We start from the raw sequence: 12,214 nt of genomic DNA, 5'->3' as shown, positions 1-12,214 counted from the left end.
AATTAAACAACCTGGAAAAAACCCCCACAAAGGACTGGACGAGGACGCAGACAAAATGTGAGTGCACGACGTAATTTCATGCAACATTTCTTCAGCCTCATTTAATCAGCCTCATTGCCACGATAGGTGGGTACATCTAACGTTGAGATAATACACAACAAGTGTGCGCCCATGTGTGTGTTTTCTGTTTGTATCTTTGCTCCGTGAACTCCATCAAATCCATCCAGTCATAGAAAATAAGCTGTTTGCACAGGTGAGCCTCGTCGCGCTGGTCGTTTAAACATTTAAATGGGTCGCCCCGATGACGGATCAGCGGGAGCTCTTACAGAGACAGCTCAGTGTGTGTGTGTGTGCGTGTGCGGATGGAGGATGGCTTTTGTTTTATTCAACTGAGCCGGAGACACGTGTGTGGGAGAAAGATGGAGGGACACATTATGTTAAGAAGCGCGAGGCACAAATGTCCCCGACTCACCCCGAAAGTGGAGGGAGGAAAAGAAAACGATCAAATGGAGGGAGGAGATAAGAAGAATGATCGCAACTAATCAATCGCGTGAGTCAAACTGGGACTGTACTTCATTACGTCTCCGCTCTGAACTCCATTACTTGTGCGCGAGGACGCCCGACCTCAGCAACACGGTCTTCTAATGAGTCCGTGCAGGTTCCCCTCCGCGAGGCCTGACAGATCCACCGCAGACGTAAGCGGGGGTCACGGCGCGCGCTGGCCGGCCTTCTGTTGGACATGTGACTTACCAACGGCCGCTGCCCGCGCTATGAAGGGACGGCGAAGGGGCTGATGAACCTTCAACAAACGGCGGAGCGACGCGAGCGGAGACAGAGAGGGGACAGAGACACGATACCCTTCTCGGCTGCTCTCCGCTGGGATGATGGCAGCTCCTGCAGAGACGCCAAGCTGCCAGGGAGTGTGTGTGTGTCTGCCAGGGTTTTAACAGATGGGGGATCTACCGTAGTGACTCTGTGAGGTCACATTGGTGACGCTATGAGTAACACACACATACACATACACACAGGATTAGCACACACAGCTACACACTTATGCAGTGACGGATGAGGGACAATCAGAATGGAGAAACAGTTCAATAAAGTTGTTTTGTTTTGAACATGCTCTGTCACGAGCTGCCAACTGTCTCGTGATTTAATGGGCCTGTGTGTGTGTGTGTGTGTGAGGAGCATCTGGCACACAGGAGAAGGTTTCCCGTTATGCAGCTCGTCTTGTGGCGGACGGCTAAAGCGGAGCTGCACAAACAGCTTGATGGAGTCGCTCATCGACCTTCCATTCACTCCTCTGTGTTGTATTTGCATCGTCCTCGTGCTGTTTGAGGCCAGGTGGATGCTGATGGATGCCGCAAAAGTCTTTTAGACTTGTATTCCTGTGTCTTAACGCCACCCCCCCCCCTCCACTGTCTACAGAGGTGTTCCTTTAAGTTTGATGCCTTGATGTGGATTCTTCACCTTCGTGGAAAATATGCGCAATATAAGATCAGTTACGTGTTGGTGTTGCCACGTTGACCAGAACAAAAGGACAGCAGAGGATAGAGAATACAAAGAGCAGACAAGGAGCGAGGAGGAGAGGTGCGAAATGTCTGGAAGCAGAAAAGAGCATCTTTGTCTCAAACCGTAGTTTCAACTCAGAAGCCAACTCAGCGGGCGTATGCTTGTTCGTGTGGGAAGAAAATATCTGAATGTTGCATGTGTGAGTGATCGCGTGCACGTGCGCACTAAACATTGAGAGCCAACACAGCAGGTGGATGTACAGTGTACTTGTTATATTGGAGAATTTGTATGAATATGATTGTATGTCAAAGCAAGACATTGTGACTTTGAGTAAGTGAATGTGTGTGTGTCTGAAGAGGTGGTGTAATGTCTTTGTTCTACAGCGAGCACAGACATTAGCAGACAACACCAGATGGTGGACTAAAATGAGACAACGGAAGAGGGGGAGGAGAAGATAGAGAAGTTCCTTCCATCATTTCATCATCACCGTTCTTTGGTTTCCGCTCTGATAACAGCAACAAGCTGCCAAAAATAGATGTATGTACATACACGTTTAACATCAACTGCAACGCGGTATATAAGCTGGAGCCGAAGACGATGGCACATCACAGTCTGCGTCATTGAAATATCAACAGAAAATACTTTTTTTACGAATCTCTGCGTTGGAAAAAGAAAGTTGTTATTTCTTTGAACCATTGAGACGTAAACAATCCTCAGTAAGGTCTGACAACGAGAGCAACATGAAAACATGAGAATATGAACAATTACGTTTATAGAAACATTAAAGCTTTTACACTACACTCACTAGACAGTGACGAGCTACGCAATCCTCGTCTAAAAGGATCTTTATTTCATAATTCAGACCTGTCTGCACAGCATCATCTGTCAGCTCGGTTAGTGATATTCAGTGAAACGGAAACCTGGACAGCATGTCAGTTAGCGAGGTGCGAAAATACTACCAGGCTAATGCTCGATCTGAAAGATCTAAAGAAAAAAAACGTGCTTTTGTATTCTCTCTTCTCTAGTTGCATGTTAAGCCAAAACAAAAACTCGATCACCATTCAGCGTTAAAGGAGCACTGAGAGCGTTACAAGCTCACATGCTCTACGATTCTCTGTCACAGTGATTGACACATTCAAGACTCTGACTTTATTCTGAGCCCCAACACGCAGAAGTGCTGTGACTGCACGTCGCCCGTAATGCAAAGCGTAATACGATGCCACTGTAGTGGTGAACAGCGGAGCCCCCCAGGGCTGCGTGCTCAGCCCACTCCTTTACTTGCGGGAGACGCTTTACACCCACGACTGCAACCCCTGACATGGAGACAACTCCGTTGGGAAGTTTGCGTAAATCACACCACCGTCATCGGCCAGATAACACAAAAGGAGGAGATTTGGAGACCTTGCAGAGCGGTTCTCAGAGGGGGACTTGGCATCACAAAAAAATTTAAAATCTTTATCATTATAACGTCTCAAAATGCTCGTAACGTATTAGCTTTGCTTTATGAAACACAGTGACTGGAAACATTGCATACTGCATTTGTTTGGGACGTACACGGACCCGGGCGAGACGGCTCTACAGTGGGTGATTAAAACCAGCCAGTGCATAGCCGGTACCCATCAATCAGACATCGGTGATATCGTTGAGGTGCCTGTAAAGACAAATCCAGAGGCAGTACGCCTCTACAGAGCACACACTGGAGGCTGCAGAGCAGCTTCTTCCCACAGGCTGTGAGATTTGCCCCGACTGTCCACCTCATCCTCATAAAGGGACTCGGTTGTGCGTCTCTGTTTTGTGCAAAGACAGTAAGTGAACCCTTCAACAGCTGGATTCCTTTTATCCAAAAAACACCAAAGCCAGAGATCCCTTGTTGAATATGCTGTCTTCCTCCGTCTTAATATCATCGTTCTCAACATTCAGTCACTCACACACACACACACACACACACACACACACACACACGCATATTATCTACTTGGAATTCAAGCTGAGCAAAGCGTTCTCTTGACAAACTGCAGCTTACACCATTCATTCTCACGCTAAACTGTAATGAAGAGTAAATCCATCCATTCTTCATACTCATTCTTCACTTCAGAAAGGCCTTTGGACCAATTCATCTCCACCATCGTTCAATCTGTTCCATTTCTTTCGCATTCATTTAAATTAATCAATGACAGCAGGCATTCTAATTATCAAAGTTAAAAAGTGAAATGAGATTCTTGACGTTCTAACAAATAATAAGCCAATCCTGTATTTCTATAAATGCGTGTTTTACTGATGCAGAGCCAGAATCTCTTTTTTTTACTCACTATACTTTTACACAATAAGCTTCTATTCGTGTCCATTACAAAAGAGAGTAATGACATTAACAGTAAACATGTTGGTGCACACACAGACACACACACACACCTGCGAACCTGCATACAATTGCAAGCACACGTCCTTAAACACATGCAGTACAAATAGTCTGCTGGTTTAAGCAGCTCATAATAGACAAGAGACAAAACGTCACCAGTGGGAGACACGTTGGTGTAGTTCTCTATACGGAAGGACGAATCGCAGACATTTATTCTCCTGTGAGCGAATATGATCCGCTTCCCTGACTTTCTGAGCGGTATTCGGGTCTTGAACCCATGTGGTGGAGTTTATCAGAAATATGAGATGTGCTGCAGTAGTAGAGAGGTTTTAAATGAGCACATGTAGCAGTGTGACGACAACAAACACTAAGCCAGCGCACAAAGAAGAACACTAAGTTGGTCAGACATGCGTAGATGGAGAAACTCTGCACAAGATATACACTCATAAGGGATTCCACATGTTAACACATGCACACACTCCAACACATTTCCTGTCTGCACAATACACATTTCCTTTGGGGCTCGGGGGCACATGCATGCGTGTGTGTGTGTGTGTGTGTGTGTGTGTGTGTGTGTGTGTGTGTGTGTGTGTGTGTGTGTGTGCGCAACTTCCCAGCAGCCATTGAGGAAACATCAGTAGATAAGAGTGGAAAGGAGAGAGACAAAAAGAAACATGAAATGAATGAAATACTTTGAAAGGCGTCTGAGAGGAGACAAAAGCAAACGAATAAGGAAGGAAATTGCACTTTCTTGTTTCTTGTTCTCCTGAGTTTGTACCCTATGGTTGAATGCACTTATTGTACGTCGCTTTGGATAAAAGCGTCAGCTAAATGACATGTAATGTAATGTAATGAATAACGCGAGTCCTCAAATGTCTCAAGAAAGAGGGACTTGTTGTTCTGCTCGTTCGGACGTGGCTACGTGTGCAAAGTGATGGTTCGAAGTGAAGGGAAAAGGGAAAGTCACCGGCTGCAATGCTTCCCAAACTCCCTTCAAAGTATTTAAAAATATGAATAATTGTCCCTAACTCCCATTGTGAGGTGCATATGCAGATTAAATATGCATAATGCATAAATGTACACTGTTGCTGACAGCAAGGAACCACATTCTATTACTATAGAAATTGCAAACCGCAAGATTTAAGATTAATCAGTAACTTTCAAACATGAAAAATCGAATACAAAATGTATTTAATCTATAGTTTATTTTGCAGTTTTTTTAGATGCGGCATCATTTGATTAAATCCTCCCATGAATGAATAATGATATGATAAATCCTAAACCCCCGGGAGCCTTGGAATCCACTTTGGGAACCACTGCCCAAGATAATAACATATTTAAGGTAAAAGGGAGCTTAGTTAGCACCTCGGCATGCATAGTGGGTGATCATGCAGAGTCAGAAAGAAGTCAAAGTGAATGCATGGAAAAACAGAACAAAGTAGAAGAAGAATAAAATTAGTGTTTATTAATCAAAACAGATTGGAAATTCTGCAGAAACAGTGTGCCAAGGAAAGTCTGGCAGAAAATATCAGCAAAACCAACATAAAGCTTCCCAATGAGATCATTTGATACAATCAGAATCATATTATAATAAACTCTGCATAATATGATTGCTTTGTGAGAGATGACATCTCATCTCTTAATTACATGCGGGTTTAATGTCTATAAAAAGAAGCCTTCCTATAGGCTGTTGGGCTGTGCATCTTCACGGCAAGCCTGTTGATTGGACCAAAAATTGCTAAATTAGATGGGAGCGGAAATTGGAAGTGGTGATGTAGCCGTGGGCCGGCCCCCCGTCTTTAATACAGCTTCGTCAGGAAGATGGATGAAAAAAAAGACAGACCTGCCAATCAACCCCCTGAGAATGTTGTTTCACTGGCTGAGAACGAAGCATTGCGATTGGTCCTTACCATCTCTCGGGGCAGGAACATCTCCTCCTGCCGCAGGACCACGAGACACACGCTCTCTCCTGGCCGCGTGCTGCGCAGCATGCACACCAGCTCCTCTTGGCCCACACCTGTGATATCCACCCCGTTGACCTGGAGAGACACCAGCATGAGCAGCAGAACCACCGTCTCCCAGTGCTCCCCGGCTCTAATATCCGCCGCGCCGCGTCGCATCGTTGGTGGTAACGACAGCGATGGGTGTACCTCAAGTATGCGGTCTCCGGACTGCAGGCGGCCATCTTTAACGGCGGCTCCACGTGTCAGAATGTTCTTTACTAGAATGGGACCCGTGCCGTGGACTGAAGAATCTCTGGTTACCACGGTGAAACCGAGACCTTCTGAGCCTGGACACACAAACGCGCAGATGGACAATACACACACACGGAGAAATGTGAGACAGGACAGCGAGGCGAGGTACAGAGTGCGGAGAGAAGTATCACTCACTGCCGCCATATTCCTCTACCACGAGCTTTGTGACTCCTATCCATCCTCCCGCCCACACATCATGAGGTACACCTAAAAAAACTCAAACCGGGTCGTTGACTCCTGACTACATATTGTAAGCGTGATAACTAAGAGCCTTCCGAGACTGTAAATGTGTGTGTGTGTGTGTGTGCATGTGTGGGCTTCGCTTTAAACCCTTTAGCTATAGCTGTTGCCGGAGCATTGGCAGGTGTGAAGTTTTTTTAAAATGGGTTCAGGTGTGGGGCAGAAAGGAGGGAGGGGGGGTGACCGAGGTAAAGGGAGGAAGAAGAATGCAGCGCAGCGGGAACACGGGAGCGAAGGGTTCCTGATGGAGACGTGATGAAGATTAAAAGAGTAACCGGGAGAAAAGCAGGTGCTCGCGCACACACTGAAATAAGCCTGAAAGCACTCACACACACACACACATACATACACACACAGAAAAAAGACCGCACGTGGACAGAGAGACGAGCTGTGTGTTCGTAGACATCATTTAGTCTGGTCTCTTTAGCAGAGCTCAGTCAGCAGTTTGGTCCAGTATGAATTCATATCAGCAGAAATGAACAGATCAATAAAGACTTAATAGACCCTGAAGACTGGGAATCAGGGAGATGGAGTGAGGAAGGGTGAGAGGAGGTGGGGAGGGAGGAAGGTGGGGGGGGGGAGTTGGCCGGAGAAGAGAGAAAGGCAGCTTCATAGAAATAAGCTCAATGCTGGGCGAACAGCAGGAGAAATAAAGTGGGTTAATAATATCCTTCCAGAAAATGGCAGGAAATAAAGAGGCTTAATGGTGTAGCTTCAGAAAGCTGCTGTGGAGGAAAAAGCGAGACAGATACGTGGAGCTAACAACAGCACATGTGACTTCCTTTAGCTGGAAATCTAAAACAGAGAGATCTCAAACTGTTAACATCATATAGGAATCTTTCTTTTGAAGATTACATATAGTTTTAGTACGTTAGAACGAACAGACTGAATAAAAAGATTTGGGAACTTTTGGTATTGCTGCTTTATATTATTTTACATAATAATCAATGATGGTTATTCTTACAAAACCTGTAGCCAGGTGCTCACCTTTCTTTAGGTCGATCCTCAGCCTCCGTCCTCCCCTCTTATTGGTCACCAGGCTGGAGAGGGCAGGACTTTTCTTAGGGAGGGGGCTCTCACTCCTCCCCCTGGGAGTCTAGGTGGAGAACGTGGAGCATTAAAGTATAATTTACAGCACTAAAACAGTGCAAGACATTTAAAAGCCCCATTTACACAGCTGATGTTTTACATTCTACTTGGTTTTATTAAAAGTTTTAGAAATGATCCTTCAGACAAACTTTGAACGAGGTTATATTTGCTGAAAAAAGGTTATTGTCATTTTATATGTCATCTACTCATCTGTTTGTAAAATTAGAAATGTGACATAAATTGACATCTTTAATGTAATTTATTTTCAGTACTATGCAGATATTAAAGAAAAAACGGACTACGTTAGTGGTGGAAAGGACGGATCGTGCAGTGTGCCAAACGTGGACATTATGAACCACAATGTAGGCAGGAATAAAAAATGCAGCGCCCTGCCGGAGCTTTATGAAACCTCGTCATTACAGATAAAAAGATTTGTTTTCTAATAAAGTAAAGTGATAATCATCTGTTGCTAAGGAACTGTTGCCACTGCGGCAGCTGTTTTTCCGAATGCCGGCCACGTCACCATGGTAATGCCGACGGCACTATTGCATGCGTGCGAATCAGAGATTTGATAGTTTTAGGAAAAAGAGAAAACTAAGTACAAACAGTATGTGGTGCACACGGGGAGTGCAGGCTGAGAGAAATAAACAAATCCGCCCAAAAACATACACCCCTTAGAATATCAGCTCATAGAGACCTCCAGGTTGTTGGCAGGAGGACGGCTCAGCAAGCTTTTATGTTCTTAGAAGCAGGTGAGCAGAACGCTGGGACGAAAGACATTCTTGACATTCAAAGTATTAAATTCAACTCTACGCCGCAAATACTTTCCTCACCCATATTCATCACTAAACAACATGCCGACGAGGAGCAGAGCGACTCACGTTCGCAGCGGCTTCCTCGGCCAATCGCACAGCCGCATTCTCTGGCGGCTTGAACAGGGGCTTGGCTTTGACAGGAGGGGGGGGCTCTTTGGTCTTGGCGACTTGGGGGCTGCCGGCGAGGCCGGCGCTGTTGCCGAAAAGCTGCCCGATCAGACTCTTCTCGTAGCGTTCTCTGTTGGTGGAGGGAACCACTTCCAAGCGCACCACTGGGGAGCGCATCGCCTGACGGAACACTTCCTGGGCCCTGAGGGGGAAAGAGGGGGGGGTGAGGGTCAGAGGAAGAGAGGCAACGGTGTAAAATCAGAAGTGTCTGGGGTTTTAAATTAAGTTTTTGGAATATTTGTACTGTATAAGACACCATGAATTACAATTGCAAAGTCATTACCAAATGACATACAGCCACTTAAGTGAAAGATAATAATTTAATAATATATAATGATTATATATATATATATAAAAAAATCAACTTAATCGCTTATTATTACAAATGAGGTGTCAGTTCTTAACATAACATCTTAGCTGGTATGTCTTCATTAAACAAAATGGATTGGATTGTTAACTCCAAGACGGATGAGAATCAATGTAAATAAAAATCCTTTTCACTGGAAATTACTTTTAAAATAAATCCACTTAATCATCAAGTCTCTTAAATAATTAAAAGAAATAATTAAATAGTCAACAATCCCATTTGGTATTTCCAATGATATGAAACACAGAAAAGTATTAAATCTTGTTTGATGCAATATAATTCAGACCAAAGAACCACAAGCAAATCTTGTAATAACACATTCAGTTTGGTTCAGCCCAAAATGTCTTTTTTTTAACCCTTGAATGTTTAAGTATTTATGCCTTGTGATTGATGCAAGAGAGAAAGCTTCTAATAAAGAAAAAACATCATATCCAATCCATTGTTATGAAATAAAGCACGGGACAGATGGCATGATCCATCACCCATCAGTTTCCATCTACCTCCCCACTTGTCAGTGGTTATTTATGGCGGGTCACTGTGTGTGTTCCTGTGTGTGTGTGTCCCTGTGTCTGTCACTGTGTGTGTGTGTTTCTGTGGACCAGATCAACTGCAGAATTGAGACGCAGCACAGGACAATGACACCTGTGCAGCCGGCCACCGTAATCTCATAATCTATAAGAGATCATTTTGCAGAGAATTAGTTCAGATCAGATTCTGCTAAGTGGATTAGGGGGACCATTGTGTCAGAGGCGATGGGGACACACCATCACTCACCTCAGTTCACCGACAGAGCAAATCCAGTTTATTTCAATTCTATTAGATCACACTGCTATTATTTCCCGCCTTGATTATTATTAGATACATAATGATCGTTAGGTTTGTGTAACTAGAGACAACCGTATGTTTAGAAAGGCCTGAATCAACAATGTACTTGTTTGAACTTGTTAGAATACATTAGATGAGCAAATAATGCTGTCAATTGTTATATTAATACAGCAGACTTGAGGGGACAAATCAATCAAATGCTACATCATAATGGGAGAATACATTGTTTGTATACATCAAGCATATGTACTGTACATTGTCCTTCTACATATGTGTTATGCATTATGAATATCATCATTAGGCACTTTTTGGATTGAAGCTCTACTTACACGTTGCTGGTTCACTTAAAGTGAACTTGAGAATGTGAAAACTACATCTCGGGTGTTTAAGAGGTGGAAAAAGAAGCTTGATTATATTTAATGCACCAAAAGTCCACGGGGAGACAAACAGACTAAGAAAGCACAGGGTGCAAATGATTAACGCCGAGGTATGAATAACAGGATGAAAGTGCGTGAAAAATAACAGATATGTACCTTTTACACCCGTCACTGATCACAGTACTGATTCTGTGGATAATGAAGCTGTTTGTGGATGGGTGGTCATCTTCTCACGCAGGATTTACATACTGAAACGCTTCAACACGCTAGGCCCCCCAAAGTGCTCGTGTCGAGCCACACCTTTCTACAATTCACCCTTTGTAGGGTGAATAAGAGCACAATACAGTACAATGACGGTAGATGTGTGTGTGTGTGTGTGAATAAGATCACGCTCAAAAACTGGCCGTGTTAAGACAAGGCCTGCCGTTGTCACACACAAAATGAAAGACTAGTTGCTTTATTCATATTGAAATTTGTCTTCGTTTGTTCACATGCAGATATGTGTTTTTAAGCCGAGTGTGTAGAAGTGTGTAGAACAACGATGCGTGTGTGTCTGTGAGAGAGTGACCCCGTCTTTGAACAATAGGTGCAAAACCCCTCCGGTGATAATCCATTTACCTACAGTACAGCATAAAAAAGCCCCCCCACATAATCGCATTAGCGGCCTGCAGGCTGGACACGGCGCGTTGTGTGGACGCCGTAATGTGCTGTAATCATTAGAACATCCACATCAGGCCTCGTAATCTGTGCGGAGGATCGTTCTTACAGGTGTGCCTGTGTCACTTTAACGCGCTCTGATCACGTCACATCCTCAAATACTTCTCTTCTTTACAGCTGCTCTGGGGGCACAGTGAGAAAAAAACTCCGAAACATCTGTTCTCGGATGAATCTCGAGGGGGGGGGGGACTTTTTTTCCTCGGTAAAGAACCGAGAACACAAGCGGGTGGATTTGGAAGCGAGGCTCTCTCCGAAAAAACATCTGCCAAGTGTCTTTCCTTTTGTTCCGTGTGATGGCAGCGAAGCAGCGATATAAACCCTGTGACAATGGGAAGGCAGAGGAGACACACAAAAGGCAAAGACAGGCCAGACTTCTAGAGCTTTTAGGCATGAAATGCATCTACTCACATTTAAACAGAGCGCTGCGCGTTTATTCCCTCAGATAATGTTATGTAAGCGACATGTCTATGAATTCAATGTTTTATTTACCCGTATTCCATCTGAAGCACACATTTACATCTTAACAGCCTAAAGGGTTTTCACCCAAACCCTGAAATCGGTGTCTTGAGTAAACCGTTTAGTCGCAGACCTGCAGCGGGTCAAGTCCCGGCTAGGGACTAGTTGTGTGACGGGGAAAAGAGGAGAGGAAACGTACAGGAAAATAAAAGTAAACGCGGGCAGAACAAACATATTTTGGGTTTTCTTTCTGTAGAAATCAGAAAATATTGTTACGGCATTATTAAGCATAATCAGCCGCAAATATTGTTTTACTTGCGAGAGTCAGAACGCGTCGCCGTCCCCGACACTGAAATGGAGCGCACCCACATGAGGAGAAGACTTTGCTTACCTGGATTTGTGATTCTACAAGAACACATCCAGCTCGCCCCCCCCCCCGGGGGGAACACATATGTGAGCAATCTATAACGAGGGACTTTGTGGAGGCCTGTCAACTAATCAGAAAATCAGAGCGTTCCAGCACCACGTTGCTATAGAAACATTAAAGCCCCCCCCCACCCACCCAACAGGCCCACAGGCAGCGTTGCACTCACTGGCTGAATGTCTTGTCCATCAGGTCGGTGTTGTTGATCATGACGATGCACTCGTCCTCTTGAAACAAGCCCTCCTTCCGCGAGCGGCTCTCCTCCTCCACACCGCGGACGTACAGGCCCAGGGACCTGCCGGGAGGGAAATGGGTCGGGGGGGTCAGATGGCGTTCTGGACCGAACCCTCCCTCCCTCTTCGTCGTCACCAAAAGGCCTCTGAACTGAACCGAGGTGTTGACACGCTCAGCTGCTCGAGGATGAAAGCAGGTTCAGAGGTGATGGCAAACGGTAGAACAAGATGGAGGGAGTGTTGTGGGGTGGGGGGGGGGGGGGGGGAGGGGGAGAGGATTGGACAGGAAAGGAGAGAGGGGGCTAGGGGGGGGAGGAGGTTTAAGGGGGAGATTGGCAGGGTCAGGTGAGTCATGAGAACAGCAATGAAAGCTCCTCCCG

At 45.1% G+C, this 12,214-nt stretch overlaps 1 protein-coding gene across 6 annotated transcripts in view; it reads right to left on the bottom strand.

Annotated features, from left to right (window-relative positions):
- The window catches only part of LOC120834297 (partitioning defective 3 homolog B-like), a 133,561-nt gene that overhangs the window by 77,075 nt on the left and 44,272 nt on the right, over positions 1 to 12,214 (bottom strand). For all 6 annotated transcript variants that reach the window (XM_078091236.1, XM_078091234.1, XM_078091235.1 and 3 more), the window contains 5 exons: positions 11,771 to 11,896; positions 8,334 to 8,577; positions 7,351 to 7,459; positions 6,019 to 6,158; positions 5,779 to 5,907 (listed from right to left, as the gene is read on the bottom strand). In XM_078091236.1, the coding sequence (XP_077947362.1) occupies positions 5,779 to 5,907; positions 6,019 to 6,158; positions 7,351 to 7,459; positions 8,334 to 8,577; positions 11,771 to 11,896 (748 nt within the window). The remainder of the gene's footprint in view (positions 1 to 5,778; positions 5,908 to 6,018; positions 6,159 to 7,350; positions 7,460 to 8,333; positions 8,578 to 11,770; positions 11,897 to 12,214) is intronic.

The sequence above is a fragment of the Gasterosteus aculeatus genome, chromosome 16 (genome assembly GCF_964276395.1).
Source record: "Gasterosteus aculeatus chromosome 16, fGasAcu3.hap1.1, whole genome shotgun sequence".
Taxonomy (NCBI): domain Eukaryota; kingdom Metazoa; phylum Chordata; class Actinopteri; order Perciformes; family Gasterosteidae; genus Gasterosteus; species Gasterosteus aculeatus.
This window is presented reverse-complemented; position numbering and strand designations above follow the sequence as displayed.